Source organism: Podarcis melisellensis, assembly GCF_964234715.1.
Source record: "Podarcis melisellensis genome assembly, chromosome: 9".
In the NCBI taxonomy this organism is placed as follows: domain Eukaryota; kingdom Metazoa; phylum Chordata; class Lepidosauria; order Squamata; family Lacertidae; genus Podarcis; species Podarcis melisellensis.
In genome coordinates this window covers 50,122,014-50,138,074 of record NC_138541.1, presented here as the reverse complement: position 1 = coordinate 50,138,074, position 16,061 = coordinate 50,122,014, and the positions used below count along the sequence as shown (strand labels likewise).

The 16,061-nt window shown below is 41.4% G+C and overlaps 1 protein-coding gene and 1 long non-coding RNA gene across 2 annotated transcripts in view; one reads left to right on the top strand and one right to left on the bottom strand.

The window, feature by feature from the left end:
- Positions 1 to 141: 141 nt before the first annotated feature.
- Positions 142 to 16,061, bottom strand: part of LOC309378357 — an 18,334-nt gene continuing 2,414 nt past the window's right edge. Inside the window, exons 2-5 of the long non-coding RNA XR_014172029.1 lie at positions 14,999 to 15,202; positions 8,168 to 8,355; positions 1,171 to 1,313; positions 142 to 479 (exon numbers count right to left, since the gene is read on the bottom strand). This is a non-coding gene — a long non-coding RNA (uncharacterized lncRNA). The remainder of the gene's footprint in view (positions 480 to 1,170; positions 1,314 to 8,167; positions 8,356 to 14,998; positions 15,203 to 16,061) is intronic.
- The window catches only part of ENPP6 (ectonucleotide pyrophosphatase/phosphodiesterase 6), a 27,486-nt gene continuing 24,866 nt past the window's right edge, over positions 13,442 to 16,061 (top strand). Inside the window, exon 1 of the mRNA XM_081926366.1 lies at positions 13,442 to 13,907. Within this exon, the coding sequence (XP_081782492.1) occupies positions 13,667 to 13,907 (241 nt within the window). The 5' untranslated portion in view covers positions 13,442 to 13,666. The remainder of the gene's footprint in view (positions 13,908 to 16,061) is intronic.

The window sequence follows — 16,061 nt, the reverse complement described above, 5'->3', positions numbered from 1 at the left end:
TGTTCTCATCCTGAAGCAAAGTTCTTAACCCAAGGTACTATTTCTGGGTTAGCGGAGTCTGTAACCCGAAGCGTATGTAACCCAAGGTACCATGTATCTCAGTTGCAGTTGTCAGAACCCTAATTAAACATTAGCCCCGCCCCAAATTGTTGGCTGGACCCAGGGCAAGGTGGGTGGTCCCTGGGTTGGCCAGGCTTGCAGAGGGGGTGAAGGGGGCTATGTGCAGCTCTAGGTTCTATACTATGACCTTGATGCACTGACACAGCAATACTGATAAGCTCTGGAATCTCTAGCTTTGTAGCAAATCCCAGCATATGTGAATGAACAGTCTTGCCCTGAATCAAAGCAATAGTCTACCTACCACAACAACTGGCTAATATTAGCTGCCAGCAGCACTTCTGTAGGATTCTCATGACCACAGATGGATGGACATTTGATGGCTCTGTTGTCCAAGTTTTTAAAGCTGGAGATTACGAGTACTGAAACCAAAAACTTCTTATTTGCAAATAATATATTATGAGCCATGCTCTTTCCCCGATAGGATTCTATGCAAATTCAAATAATTATTAACAGTCATGTAATCATATTTTTAAAAAAGCAAGAATACATAAATTTAGGAGCCAGTGAAATTTTATAGTAGCCAGATAGGAGCAGAGAACGGGTTCATTACTTTTGCAGCAACCTTCATGCCAACACTCAAGCCCAATATTTTTGACACACCAGTGGCTATTAGGCACGTTCATTATTTATGCTGTGAATTTAAGTACTTAGGTATTAATTTTCAGGTATATGATAATTCTGAGAGTACTCTGAGTTGTACTTAAATAGGCCTTAATTTTAAATAATTGGGACTGCCAAACCCCACACACCGACTGCATCCTTCAAGCAGCCCTGTTCTGTTGAGACAGAAATTCATCAGCGGAAGCTTTTCCTGAAACTGAGGTGATGGGGGTTGGGAACCTGCAGCCGACTGCACAGCTTCACCCAGGCCCTGATCCTTCACTGGTCCTACTCTGTCTGTGCTCTGCGTCTTTTCAAAAGCTAAACCTCAGAGTGCTTTGGTTAGAGTGGCCTTATAACATTGTTCTGCCAGCACTGCCACACTTCATGGCAGGATCTTTTAGTTTTGTTAAGCCCCGATACCACATCACAGGCTTCCTTTCCACTTACCTCCTCTGTTCCAAAGATCTCACCACTGCTACTGAAGCTGGAGACCCAAAGGTGGGAAGGATGACCTCAAAGGCCTTGAGATAAAGTGCGGCAGGTAGAACAACTTTCCAAAAGTCCAACCACAGGGCACAGTGATTAGATAACTAAGAAGTGATAGGGAAAGTCACAAGAGCAGGATTAGTTAAAATAGAGTTGTCATATTTGAAACAGTAAAAATCCAGACAGAAAAGTGGTTGTTGTTGTTTTGGCCAAAGGTTTGGAGCTGCTTTTAGTTTTGCCCAAAGTTGTTGAGCACTGTCGACATGGGTTGCCATGCATCTGGATTTTCCCGGACATTTTCTGCCCAGACACTGCTTCCGACTGCAGTATTCCAGGGAAATTCTGGACATGTGACAACCCTAGTTAAAAAGAGTGACAGCCCTAGTTTAAAATGTACACGTTATATGGATTTGACAGATTTCAAGGCAAACCTTTTGAAAGTACAGTACATACAGTGCAAACCATTTGTAGCCTATATTCTTAAAGCTGTATTGGTTTTTTTTAAAAAGTGCTAAGCTGCTAAAATGAAACAGCGGCCCAAGAATGACTTAATTAAATACATTTCAAAACTCCTTCAAACAGAGCTAAGTTTTTATAATCAAAACTCCAGCTCCTCAATAACTGACTTTGACAATGTGTTTGCACTTTCAGTTTACACAACAACCTGCTCAGCTAGTTGCTGCTCCAAGTTCCCATAGTAACCATTCACTTGGCTGCCTTGCCATGGAAACTGCATATTATTTCCTAGTACCTGAATGACCTTTGAGCTACAGAACAAGAAAAGGTAGACAACTGTTTCATGTATGGACGTCGTATACTTTTATGTACCCCTGCAGCAATTTCTTGTGGGTACTCATGTCAGATTCTCCATTCACTTAAATGAAAGTAGGGAGTGCCACACACACACAAGGGAAAGGCAAAAAGAACAGCACCCCCCTTTAAAGTGATAGAGGAAATGTGCCTACAGGTTCAAAAAGGTTAGGGACCCCTGTTCTTGCTCCTTGTCATTTCAATAAGTGCCCTTTTGCTGCTGGATGTTGCAGAAAGTTTTCTACACAGAGGCACCGGACATATAAAAAGGGGTGTTACAAAAATGGTTAAACAAACCATGGTTTCATGTTACATCTGAACCCAGCCACTGGCTCCAGGCTTGAAGTCATTACCAGAATATGTACACATTGAACTGCAATATGAGCATCACATGATGCGACAGTTATGCAGCAGTTTAGAGATAACAAAATAATAAAATTTCCGTATATTAATGCAATCAGTTAACTATCTTCCTCCTGCCTTCATTGCTAGCAGTTACTGAGGCTCTTGGGTAGTAGTAAAGTCAAAAAGCATTCTTTATAGTGACAAATTAACAAACCCAGACTTCCAGAGTTTACCTCTTTTTATAACTCTGGCCCTTTGAGCAAACAAACAGCAACTATGATGCAACTTCATCAAACATTGCATTATGGAAATATGCCAAATTTTATATAAAAAACACACAAAATACTTGCGCTAAATCAGTCCAAAGGTTACACCAGATTGTTTCATGCACACCCAGCTATAACTAATGTTAGAGCACTCGCCGTCGTCAGGAAACAAAGGAAAGAAATCAACCACCAAGTCAATGATAATCTTTTTGATCTACAACTTAAAAGAGTTTGATGCAAGGAGGTTTCTCCCTTTTCTTTCCTGGGCTGGGCTCCTTTGTTCTTAAAAGCCGTGTCTTTGTCAAAAACATCAACAAGTGTACTGTACCTTTCCCCATCAATCATTACATCACTGTGAAAGGGAAGGTTGCAGTTGTCCCCTTCCTGCCTTGATGTGTTGAATGTAAGAGCTCAGGAGCCCTGCTGGTAAAAGGTGGCAACTGCATTAGCATGCTAAGGCGACATTATCCATTGTAACAGATTTCCTTTTTATTATAATGCTGACTTCGAACCAAACCAACCTGATTTATCTCTGTGGTAATGGGAAAAAAGCATTAGGTATTGTTCCACAGAGACAAGGACTCAAATCCCTGTGCTGACTAGCCTTGAACGCTTGAGGCTGCATACACACCATATGTTTAAAGCACATGGCGCTCTCCAAAGAATCATGGGAACTGTAGTTTGTCAAGGATGTAGGGAATTGTAGCTGTGAGGGGTAAACTACAGTTCTCAGAATTCTTTGGGGGTAAGTCATATGCTTTAAATGTATAATTATCTTGGCTAATCTACCTCAGAGCCTTTCTGAGAGGACATGACTGCCCACATACATGGTGATGCAGTTTTCAGGTTTCAAATGTCATATTATTTCATGGAACACAATCCTGTATCACTTCTGCTCTCCATCCCCAGGGCTGGCCAAATCTAACATGTTACTCAGAGTAGCTTTATTTAACCTCTTTCCATGCCAGCACAGTACGTCCGTCCGTCTGTCTGTCTATCTATTTTATTTATTATTATTTATTTTCAGCATTTGATCCCAAGAATCATTTCAGTTGTAAATACAATTTCATTCTCACTTTCACTTGCACCGTTTATATACAGACAGAACCAAAAATAGAAAGAGGAGGAGGCCAAGTCATGGGAAATGTCTGTGCAAAAGAATTACGGAAAGCACAGGAGCTTCTGACGGTTTTAAAGCTGACTCTTGCTTCCATAGAATTAAACATGTGTTTTTATTGGAAGTTATTGCTGGTTAAAGAGCTCTGTTAAACGGAATGGGCAAATCAGTATTTAATTTTTGCTATTTGGGCTGATTCATGCATTGCATAGAATTCTACACACAGGCCTCACTTGACAGAACTTTTAACTGGGTAATTGGTGAGATGAAATTTTAACCTGTGGGGCTAAGTTTGAAGAGCACACTTAATTACTGAAGCCATTTTGGCTCCTGTGTGTTACTGTAACCGGGAAAGAAGAACATCATATTAAGGAAAGGTCATGGAACTTTTGTTTATTAAATGGAACCTCTTTCAGACTTTCTTTTCAGTGTCCTCAAAAAGGCACATATTGAGCTTTTAAAAAGCATATCTTATTATAATTTATTTTTAGATAATAACAGTTATCAAGCAAAATGAAAAACAAAACAACAGAACAAGCAAAACCATTTAATGACCAGCAAAATACAGTTCACTGCATTATAAAGCACAACAAAATTTTGATTGCATGCTATTTCTGATTATCATTATTATCCTTTCAAAATGTTTCAGGTTGTATCGAGAAAGCGTTTGTTTTCTTTTTGGCAAAGTGAATGCTACCTGTGTATTTTGCTATGTTGTATCATTTCTTTTTAATAAAATAAAACAACAACAACACACAACAAAGCACTCTGTGTGTCAACAGAGGCTGCCAGTCATGTTCCTGATGTGCAATATAAGCAATTAAACCAACTTTCATAAAAAGTGCCTTTCATCATCATTAGATTACTTCTTGCTTCAACTTCTTAGGCAGCTTTTCCATTAAAGCAGATTTATTTATACCATTTGTCCACCCAATTATGACATAACATTTTCAATTGCTTGGTTTTGTTATTAGACAGACAGACGGGCGACAGCTCTATAATTATTTTTTTTTAGGACAGGTGCACTAGATAGCCTCAAAGTAACATAGGTACATGACTTAGATTCCACTAATGATTCTGCTAAATAGAACAGAATATGGAACAAAGTCCTGTTCCACTTAGTCTCTAGCAGAAAGGAAAATTCCTTAAAACTGACACCCAGGTAATACCTGTTCCCCCTCCCCCACCCACCACCTTGAGGAGAGATATCTGGTTCTAATAGTCCCTTATATTGATTAATTTTGTAATATGATTTGCGTATGTTGAGCTTTTTCAATATACATTTTGACAAATTAATTAAAATTTAGGCAGCAGACTTGTTGATAGCCCTAACACATTCCATTCCACTGACCATCTCCTACACTGCAAATCTCATTAGGAAGGAATAATCCACTGTGATGCTCAAACTATTCCCACTCTGCATAATCCACGAGTACTTTTGAAGAATCAGGTGCCTTCCTTCAAAAACAAGCAAGCAGAACCTCATATATAATCAGAATAACTTCAATTACGTATAAACATTTTAAGGAGTTCACTGCGGTTGGGAGTTTTTGTGTGTGCTTTCCTTCCCAGGTCTGTTTATCCTCTAGTCTAGGACACAATTGTTTTGCATCTGAATGCACAAGAGCTGTTGATGGAGGAGGAAGTCTCCTGAAATTTGAGGAGGAGAACCCTGCTCATTGTAAACACTGCCCTGAGGGTTATTTCCTGCTTCCCCTGCAGCAGCCATGACAACAGTCATTCGCGTATAAACAGTTGCTAGGATGCCACTTGGAAGGGAGGGAACAGAGAGAATACCAATAATATTTCATTTAAATGCAAGAAAGGCCTAAATTTAAAATGTCCAGTAATCTCACGAGCGTTCTTTAAAATGAAATTTCACACAATTTTTAAAGGAAAAAGAAAACCAGTGTGAAGCTCACTGGGTGTAATTGACCACTATTGCCTAGTCTGACCTCATCCACAGGGTTGTCACCATGTCAAAAGTAGGGTGGGGGGCAGGCAAAATAACTGCTTATGGCACATATGCCATCCATTATTCTTTGAAAGGCTTTCAACACACACACACACACACACACGCACACACACACACACACAGAGAGAGAGAGAGAGAGAGAGAGAGAGAGAGAGAGAGAGAGAGAGATCATGTGTTTTGGGCAAAGATGCTGTGGCCCTTCAGGGTTTCAGCTGGCTGTGTGGTATCTATAAGGTTCTAGCTGGTTTTAAACAGAATTTACTGTTGTGGTCTGAGTGAGTTGGTTGTTATGGCTGGGCTTTATTTTAAATATGTTATTTAATTTATCATATATTATTGATTTTAAATATATAAATTATATATTTTTAAATAATTAGTCATGCATGCAAAGAAATTTATTTCTTTACATTCTGAAAGTACCAGTTCTTATGTCATTGGGATATAAATCAAACGAAGTAACTTAGAATGAAAGCAATTTCACAAAAAAAGGTGTGGTCAGAGAAGGTTTGTTTGTTTAATTTCTTGCCTAGTTTCACAACATTAAAGATTTGGATAGGATATCGCTTCTCTTTTAAGATCAAGATAGCAAAACACGGGGGAGGGAGCATGGGGGCTGGTCAATTTATCAATGGATATGCAGACAAGTGTCCTTTTTTGAACTTACCGTAGATTTAAACAATGCTGACACCTAGTGGTCACACACAACTCAGTCAATTTCAAGAAGTGCCTTGCAGGATCAGCAGAAAGTCTAAGCACTCTGGTTTCCAACAAGAGCCAGCCAGCGTCTAGAAGGAGCACAAAATAAAGATGATGACCTTTTCATTGGCCTGCATCTTGAACACAGAGGTTCTGTCTGTTTTCTTTTATTTAAGAAAACAGAACTTCATTCATTTACAGTGGTACCTCAGGTTAAGAACTTAATTCGTTCCGGAGGTCTGAAACTGTTCTTAACCTGAGGTACCTCTTTAGCTAATGGAGCCTCCCGCTGCTGCTGCACTGCCGTGCAATTTATGTTCTCATCTTGAAGCAAAGTTCTTAACCCAAGGTACTATTTCTGGGTTAGCAGAGTCTGTAACCTGAAGCATCTGTAACCCAAGGTACCACTGTATTAGTATATTTGTAGCTCCCCCCCTTTTTTTTTTTACTGACAGGACTCCCTATTTACAAGTTGGGTTTTCCTTCCCTTTCCCTGTCCTAGCCATGAGCAGGGCAACTGGCTTGCAGTGACCTTGCACCTGTGATTCGTTCCTCCATGGGGCGATTTGTGCTCACAAAGGAAAGTAACCCCTTCCTCCATGGTCCAGTTCCTCCAACATATCTGGACCTAACAATAAACTAGACTGCAGATACTGTACATAACCACAAACTGACAGATATCTTATTTAGAGATATCTAAATAAGATATCCACTGATTTCCTGGGGAGTGAATTCAATAAACCCTTATCTGTTTTTCTCTTTCTTTCTTTCTCTTTAAAATGTCCTTACTCTCTTCTTCAGGGTTGAAGGGCAAATGCTAAAGGGCAAATGCTAACACTTCTTGGCAAGGCTACCACCTCTACATTCATTTTATATGAGTAAGATAAATTACAGTTTTTCACTACTTTGCGGGACTATACCCCAAACACACAAATCTACTGTCTGTGATTGTCTGGCTAAGTTCTGTATCACAGTAATAGTTCATGGTTGTTAACATTAGCATATTATTATCATCACCACCACCACGATTTATCAGGGCTGGACTGGGACATTTTGCCGCTTGAGGCGAAACAGAAAATGGTGCCCACCCCTCCTCCTCTTCCTGCCCCCTGCCAAAGCCCCTTCCTGCTGTTCTGTCAGCTGAGGCAACAAAAGGCAGCCCCGGCTGGGACCCAGATCTGCTGCCCTTCTCAGCTGTCAAATTACCTAGCTGCCCAAGGTGACTGCCTCACAAAGCCTCGTGGGCAGGCCAGCCCAGTGATTTATTAAGCTTATTGACTGTTTTACAGAAGCATCTTAATGGGACTTGCAAGTAATAGTAAAATCAATACATGAAAAACAAAACAACTAAAATGAAGTGCAATGTGACGTAATCAAAGTGTAAAAACAATCCCTCCATCCTCAAACACAGACCAAAATACCAGAGACACCCTCTAAAATAAAATAAGAATACAGTGGTACCTCTGGATACGAACGGGATTCGTTCTGGAGCCCCGTTCACATCTAGAAGCAAACGTAACTAGCGACGGCATGTCTGCACACGCACGCGTCGCTTTTCACTGCTTCTGCACATGCGCGTGATGTCATTTTGAGCATCTGCGCATGCGCAAGCGGCAAAACCCGGAAGTGATGTGCTCTGTTACTTCTGGGTTGCCGCGGAGCACAACTCGAACGCGCTCAACCCGAAGGGCATTTTACCCGAGGTATGACTGTACAATCAACTGCTGCAAAGAAAAAACACCAAAATACCTTTGAGAAAAGAAACATCTTTGCCTTGTGCCAAAAAGATGGCAATTTCTGCACCAGGCAGAGCATTCCATGTCAGGGGGCCACTGCTGAAAAGGCCTGTTCCCCACATGGCCCTCTGGACAGCTGCTGGAGAAGGATATCAGATGATGATCACAGGACATGGACAGGCTTACAGCAGGAAAGGCATTCTGTAAGGAAACAATCAAACTTTGGGAACTTATTCCTTTGGATTTTTGGAATAACTATTTTCTTTCTTTCTCTTTCTTTCTTTCTTTCTTTCTTTCTTTCTTTCTTTCTTTCTTTCTTTCTTTCTTTCTTTCTTTGCTTGCACCCAAATAGCATATATTAAACAGTGCTATTACACAGGCTAATCCAAAACAATATTTTGTTATTCAACACTATGAACAACGAGGATTTGAAATGTAACTAGACTGTTCTTTGCTATCATTTTTTCTATAATTTCTGTGCTGGAAGAAACTTCCAAACAGCTTCAGTTTTCCTTTAGGTCAAAATGTTCAGCCTGTTTTAACTGATTTGGCATGGCAGTTAGTTTGTTGGCTCTCAGTCAGCGTTTTTCTAATTATCCAGCAATTAAAATCATGTGCAAACCATGCAATTCATTAAGAAACAAAAGGTCAGCGATGGGAAGAGTGAAACGGGACATTTTGGCAGTTTAGGGGCTTTCCTTAGAAATGGGAATAGAACAATCTCAACCTGGAAAGCTAAAGCAAATTGTGAGAGGAAGTGGTAAGAGTTCCACTCATTTTCACTTCCTCCTTCAATTCCCTGGTTTTCCAGACTGAGCAGATAGGATATTAGGAGGGAAAGGAAGCATTTTGAAAAAACTTTGGAGTAAAAAAAAGAGAGGAAAAGATGGGTTTAGTTTTTACTTCTACTCTCTGACGTAAGTGTTTGGCTTAGTTTCCCCCTCTCTGGTGTTTGTGTTTATCTATCCTGCCTTGGGATCTGTTTACTACACATTCTTGTGTTTGCAGGTGTGTGTGTGTGTGTGTGTGTGTGTGTGTGTGTGTGTGTGTGTGATGAAGTTTGTTTCATTTTTTCCAGGGGAGGGGTGTCTGTGGTTGGGTGTTAGCTTGATTCACCTCCTGCAACAATTAGCAAAGTTTTGCCTTTGCATAGCACTATTAACAAATAAAAGTTACAGCTTTGAAAGTGAGGGTGAAACTGATGCAGACACTTGCTTTGAGTACTAGACTAGTGGCACTAGTGCATCACTGTATACTCAGGTAATACAGAAACTTAAAATTGTTTGGCATGGCTGGGGAAGGTTCTCGCCATGATAAAAGAGAGACACTTGTGAGGCAAAGGGACAGAACAGAAGGAAGAGCACAGGGGTGCTTCTCAAACGCCTGGGGAGGCTTTCATGGGTGCCACTGCACCCATGGGTGCTCCATTTGGGATACCAGACTTAGCTGAAAAGTTTTCTGCTCAAACAATTCAAACCATCTCATGTGCATTTATCCAGCTGCTCCTGAGAGTTGGGAATGGGAAATGGCACAGAGGGGTGTAATTTGTACAGAGACTGGCAAAAATCAGAAAGGTTCACACAGTGCTTTTTTTCTAGAACAAAAGGTGCCAGAATACCCCCAGAAAAAAACACTGGGTTCACATCTTATTGCTTTTAAATGGAAGGAACGGACGCAAAGCTCTCTTGAAAAATTTCCTCAGGCAAGCCATTTATTATTGTTAGACCTTGTGCCATTTTCAATTTGAATTCCATGGGCTTCATCATAGGAGTGGCTGCCATTTGGAATTTGGGGCACTGTGTATGATCAGGCTTCTCCCCGCCCTCACACATAGTGATGGACATGCACCCCTTCTCCATTCTCCTTGCACCATTATCAAGCTATTCAGGTTGTATCGGTGCTGTTGCAATGGGGAGAATCACTTGCATCACTCCACAAAAACAAAAGTCTGAGCACAGCTTACAGATGCCACTCACTGAATCTGTGTGGTGATTGGAGACTGCAGGTGGCTGCCGAAGGCTTGGACCGCCTTCATCAGCCCAAGAATGCTGTTTTAAGCATTTGAGAAAGCAGGACGCTGCCAATAAAACACATGAGCATCCCAGGAAATCAGCCATTCTGGCACCTTGCCTTGCTCTTGTTTTTCATTACAAGTTGCCCTAACCCCATACTTTAATGGTGGTGCAGCTCTGACCCCAACGGTCTGCTATTTGCTGTGCTGGCTTCAACACTTTTATATTCCCAAACTTTATTTCTGCCAAATCTAACTTCTTGGCTGCAAGATTCTTAGTTTTGTCTCTTTTCTGGATTCTGGGACTTTGCATTGGCCAGCCTCCAACCACATTCAATATGTTCTGGCCTTTCACTTGGCTCAAAGACCGTTCAAGAAATAAAGAGCTGCTTTTTACTGAGAGGATTTCTTAACTCAGCCAGAATGAAAGAAAATAATAATAATAATAATAATAATAATAATAATAATAATAATAATATGCATGGTACTTATATAGCTCATTTTCTCAAGTGCTCAAAGTGTTTCACATACATTATTTATTTCATGACACAATAAATTATTATTAATTATTATTATTATTTCTATACCATCCTTCATCTGAAGATCACAGGGCGGTTCACACAAACACAAAAATACAAAACAGAACACAAATTACTTAATAAAACAAGAACCAAAGCATACCAATAACCCCTGTCCCACAAACACATTTAAAAGGCCACAGAATGTTCAATCAGCCAAAGGCTTTGTAAAAGATCTATGCTTCTGCCTGGCACCTAAAGATATGTAATGAAGGAACCAGGCGAGCCTCCCTGGGGAGAGCGTTTCGCAAATGGAGAGCGACCACTGAAAAGGCCTGTTCTCATGTTGCTGCCCTCTGGATCTGTAGAGTCTATTGCATTATCAACATCTGCAACAGGGTGGCTTTCTGAGGTGACATGTTTTTTATCAAGCTGATGGGAGAGAGTGATACGGAGCTTTGGACTATAAAGCAAACAGAGGTGACTTTCAAAGTCATTTTACTGTAGAAGAAACAAAGTTGTGCAAACCTATCCAGAAGGATGCCAGCTCCTTTTCAAAGAAAGATCACAAGCGGCACAACTTCTTCCATCACAGTGCTGCAGTGCCAAGGAAAAATGCACAGGCTAAACCCCACCTCTGTCTTGCAGCTATTAGAACCCAGGCAAGTCCAACTCTATGTCTTAACGTGATTTTAAAAACATAGAACAGTTTCAAAGCTTGCTAGTTGTATGAGGAGTGGTACAAGTTATTCAACACTGATGTTACAGCCATTATTCATTAGTACAATTATACACTGTGTTGTGTCAGCACTAATGCAGAGGGAAAATTGAGTTTCGCCAGGGGACACAATCTGTGGCTTGCATGCCTGTAAAATAGTTTTTTTCTGTAACAACAAAGGCACAACTTGATAGAAAATGTCTCTCTTCCCAATCAGCAAAGGAGTCCTCACCCCAAAATGTGTGACATCTGCACACATCTTTAGTTACAGGGCCATACAGTAAATATTCAACCAAAGCAAAGGAGTCAAAACAAGCATCACATCCTAGATGATCAGTGCCCTGTTGCTCCCTTGAACTGTTGCCTACATTCCTCCACACAAGTTCCCTTTCTGTTTACTTTTAACGTATAATTGATGTGTATGTGCGTGACAGCACAGCAGGAAGAGAACAGTAAAATGCAAAGAGGTATGTCAGAAGTCAGGCACCGGCTTTCCTCACATAATACTACAGTGGTACCTCAGGTTACATACGCTTCAGGTTACACACTCCGCTAACCCAGAAATAAGTGCTTCAGCTTAAGAACTTTGCTTCAGCATGAGAACAAAAATCATGCTCTGGCGGCGCGACAGCAGCAGGAGGCTCCAGTAGCTAAAGTGGTGCTTCAGGTTAAGAACAGTTTCAGGTTAAGTACGGACCTCCGGAACGAATTAAGTACTTAACCTGAGGTACCACTGTAATAATAATTTATTTATACCCCGCCCTTCCCGGTTCAGAAAACTGGGCTCAGGGTGGCTAACAACAAATTTAAAATACTTAATTGTAGACGCAGCATAAAATACAGTATAAAAACATGATTAACAATAAAATTCAAAGTTCAGAAATCAATTTGAGGAAAATCCATCTAATAAACATTAGATAGTCACCAGGGCTAGCTGGCTGAATTAGTCCTACTTGGGCCAGTGAGGAGGCCAGGGGAGAATTAGCTGTGGGGTCTCAGAGTGGGTAATCTTCATAAAAGGGAAGGGGGAAGGAAGAGAAGGGAAATAAAAGATCAGGCTGAATTCAAATTAAAGGCCAGGCGGAATAGCTCTGTCTTACTGGCCCGGCAAAAGGAGGTTAAATCCTGTAGGGCCCAAGTCTCGTGGGACAGAGCATTCCACCAGGTTGGAGCCATCATTGAAAAGGCCCTGGCCCTGTGGAGGATAGTCTGACTTCCTTAGGCCCCGGGACCATGGTTATTCATGGACCTTAAGGTCCTCTGCGGGGCATACCAGGAGAGGTAGTCCCATAAATACGAGGGCCCTAAGCCACAAAGGGCTTTAAAGGTCAAAACCAGCACCTTGAACCTGACCCTATACTCCACCGGGAGCCAGTGCAACTGGTAAAGCACTGGGTGAATATGCTCCCATGGCAGGGACCCTGTGAGGAGCCTCGCTGCAGCATTCTGCACCCTCTGGAGTTTTTGGGACAGTTTCAAGGGCAGCCCTGCATAGATCGAATTACAGTAGTCAAGCCTGGAGGGGACCGTTGCATGGATCACTGTCGCCAGATCGGAGTGGGAAAGGTAAGGGACCAACTTACCTAGACTATAAATAGACTATAAATATCAGAAGTCACTAACATACGTGAAAAATTTCAACCCTGGGTGTCAAATGCCTCTGTAAATTTGCAAATATCCAATACTGTGCCAAAATCTGGTGAAGCTAATGCAGGAGTCAAAAACAGAAATAAAAAGTGCACTCCTCATACTTTAAAATTATATCGACTCACTGGCTTTAAAGAAAAGGTTTGAGATCTGAAAAATTCATTATGTTTTTGTTCTCAGATTTATCCAGTTTGTTTTGAGTGCCCTGAAAAGCCTGACATGTGGGAACTGAGCAGTTGCATTGTTCCTGTGTTAACCTTTTGAGTGTCGTGGAAGCGCCGCTAGAGTTAACACCGAGAACTAAATTTTTGTTGCTTCAATGCAACGTTTCTTTCTATAGTCAGAGCACGGTACCAGAATGCAGCCCACAGCATCCTGCTACACTACATCAGAATGCAAAGTCCACCGTGTTATAGCAGTTATCCTGTAACTTTTTAAGTCTGGCAATTCCAGTTACTGCTGCTGTACCTTTAAACTCTGGAATCAAACCAGCAAAATGAGAGCAAGCAGTGTGAGGTCCAGCCCTTCAGAGCAGCTTCAGATGCCTCATTGAGAGTTATTGCACAGGGACAGGCGGTGCTGACAGTGCTCTGCCAAAACTCCTCTCCACCCAACAACATGGCAAAGCACATGGCCCCCTTTCTCCTGCTTGTCCTCACCCTGGCAAGCTCATCCCTTGCACATCGAAAAAAGCTCCTGCTGTTCTTGATTGATGGACTTCGCCACGATTATATCAGCGATGAAGCGCTGGAATCCTTGTCTGGCTTCAGAGAGATTGTGAACAGGGGGGTGAAAGTGGATTACCTGACACCAGACTTCCCCAGTCTTTCCTATCCAAACTATTACACACTGATGACTGGTGAGTACGTTCTTTGACTTTCTCACTACAGGGCTCTTAACAGCAGGCAGCCTTAATTGTTGCAGATTGCATAAAGTCAGTAGTTTCTGTAACACTGCGAGGACGAATACGGACTAAATTTTTAAATGACAATTCATCCTCGCTGAAGATTAAAAGGAATGACTGCAGGTCAGTCTGAACTATATATTAAAAAACAATAAATTTGTCAAGTTTTTGTTCCACTTTATTCTCAAGAAAGAAACTTTCCCCCCACAAATATAATCTTGTCAAACAGTTAGACCTTGTTGGCTCATCTGAAAAGCAAACAGTACAATCAGATTTTTTTATAAAAAATAAAAATAAACTTTGACTATTAACTGTAGTTGTGGTGACTCGATAGTAAACCACTTAACTTCTCGCCTCAGGGAATATCAGGCATTAGCAAAAGTATTAAATGATTCTAGGACACAGAATACTATTCTCAGCTGGTGCATCTTCCCTCACTGGAATACAGTATTAGATTGTGCTGAGTGTTCTTCCCTACATTTCTGAATAACTGGTTAAGATATAATTTAACAATTACTGAAAACAGACATTCATTTATTTGAGGGCGTGTAAACACATTTAATCATTTTATGGATCATTTCACTATATTAAGCAAAATTTGCATCAATTCTAACTAAAACTGAAAATATTGTGGCAGGACAGGACGGGGTTGTTGTCCCCATCATTACAGTATTTTCTTTCTATTTTTGTTCGTTGCTTGTCACAGTTGAGAATGTAGATACTTCCACAGCAGGTTTATATAGTAAATAATGTCAGGTATGTAAACTTGGAGACCATCTAAGGTGCTCTCCAAGTTTTCATATTTTGCAATAAACCTTTCTTTTCATCCTAGATAAACTGCAATTTATTTGCTTCTCTAGAGTACTTCTAATATTTCCCATTCTGAGCACTTCTGCCAGCGTCAACACACGTGACCCTGGCATAATAAAAACCCTTGTGAGTAAAACCGGCATAATGTCATGGTTTGTGACTTCGTGCTTGTGCTGCGGTAGGTACATTGTTTCCTGCGTTACAATTAGCTCTATGATCAGCAGATAACTACTTACCCGGCTAGCCGCTGAAATGCCTTACTCTGAAGAAGCCCCACTCACTTCCATAGGACTCCCTCAGAATCAGAAGGTTGTGGACTGGAACTTCTGCAGTGTTTCCAAAGTTCACTTTGCTTCCCATTCCGGTTACGCAGCAGGAATGTGAGAGAAAGAAAGAGAATATAAACAAGGGGCAACTGGTCCAAACAATGTGCAAGGATCCTGGAATTAAAAAAAGCAAAGCACAAGTTTTGTATGATCAAAGCACTGCACTTGAATTAAAGAGAGGATCTGCAACAGTTCAAGTGTTATCCAAATACATACAGCACACTGAACCCCCTGGATAACTAAGGCTGTAATCTTAAACACACTTCTGTGTAAACCTGCATAGGCTTGCTCTGCATGTTGAGAAGGGTCCATAGCTCAGCAGTAGAACATCTGCTTTCAATCCCTGGCATCTCCAGATAGGGCTGAAACCCTGGACAGCTGCTGCCAGTCAGTGTAGACAAAACAGGGCGAGATGGACCAATGGACCAGACTCAGAATAAGGCAGTTTCCAGTGCAAATCACCCCTGCCATGCAATGATGGGAAGAAGATGCTGGGAGGTCAGGCAGCTGGAAGAAAGAGTTTGGATTTGATATCCCACTTTATCACTACCCTAAGGAGTCTCAAAGCGGCTAACGTTCTCCTTTCCCCTCCTCCCCCACAACAAACACTCTGTGAGGTAAGTGGGGCTGAGAGACTTCAGAGAAGTGTGACTGGCCCAAGGTCACCCAGCAGCTGCATGTGGAGGAGTGGAGACGCAAACCCGGTTCACCAGATTACGAGTCTATCGCTCTTAACCACTACACCACACTGGCTCTCTTAACCACTGAGGACACCTGTTCTTTCCAGAGAGAGTGATAGATATAGGAGTACTCTCAAACTATATACCCGCTCCTTCAGGGAGAGGGCAACTTGATCAAGAACAGACAACTTGTCAGTTCCCCAAACTTGGGAGCAACTTGCCCACAGGGCTTCTGTCTTACCAGGATTCAGCTTCAGTTGACTGGCCTTTATCCAGCCCCTTAATAATTCCAG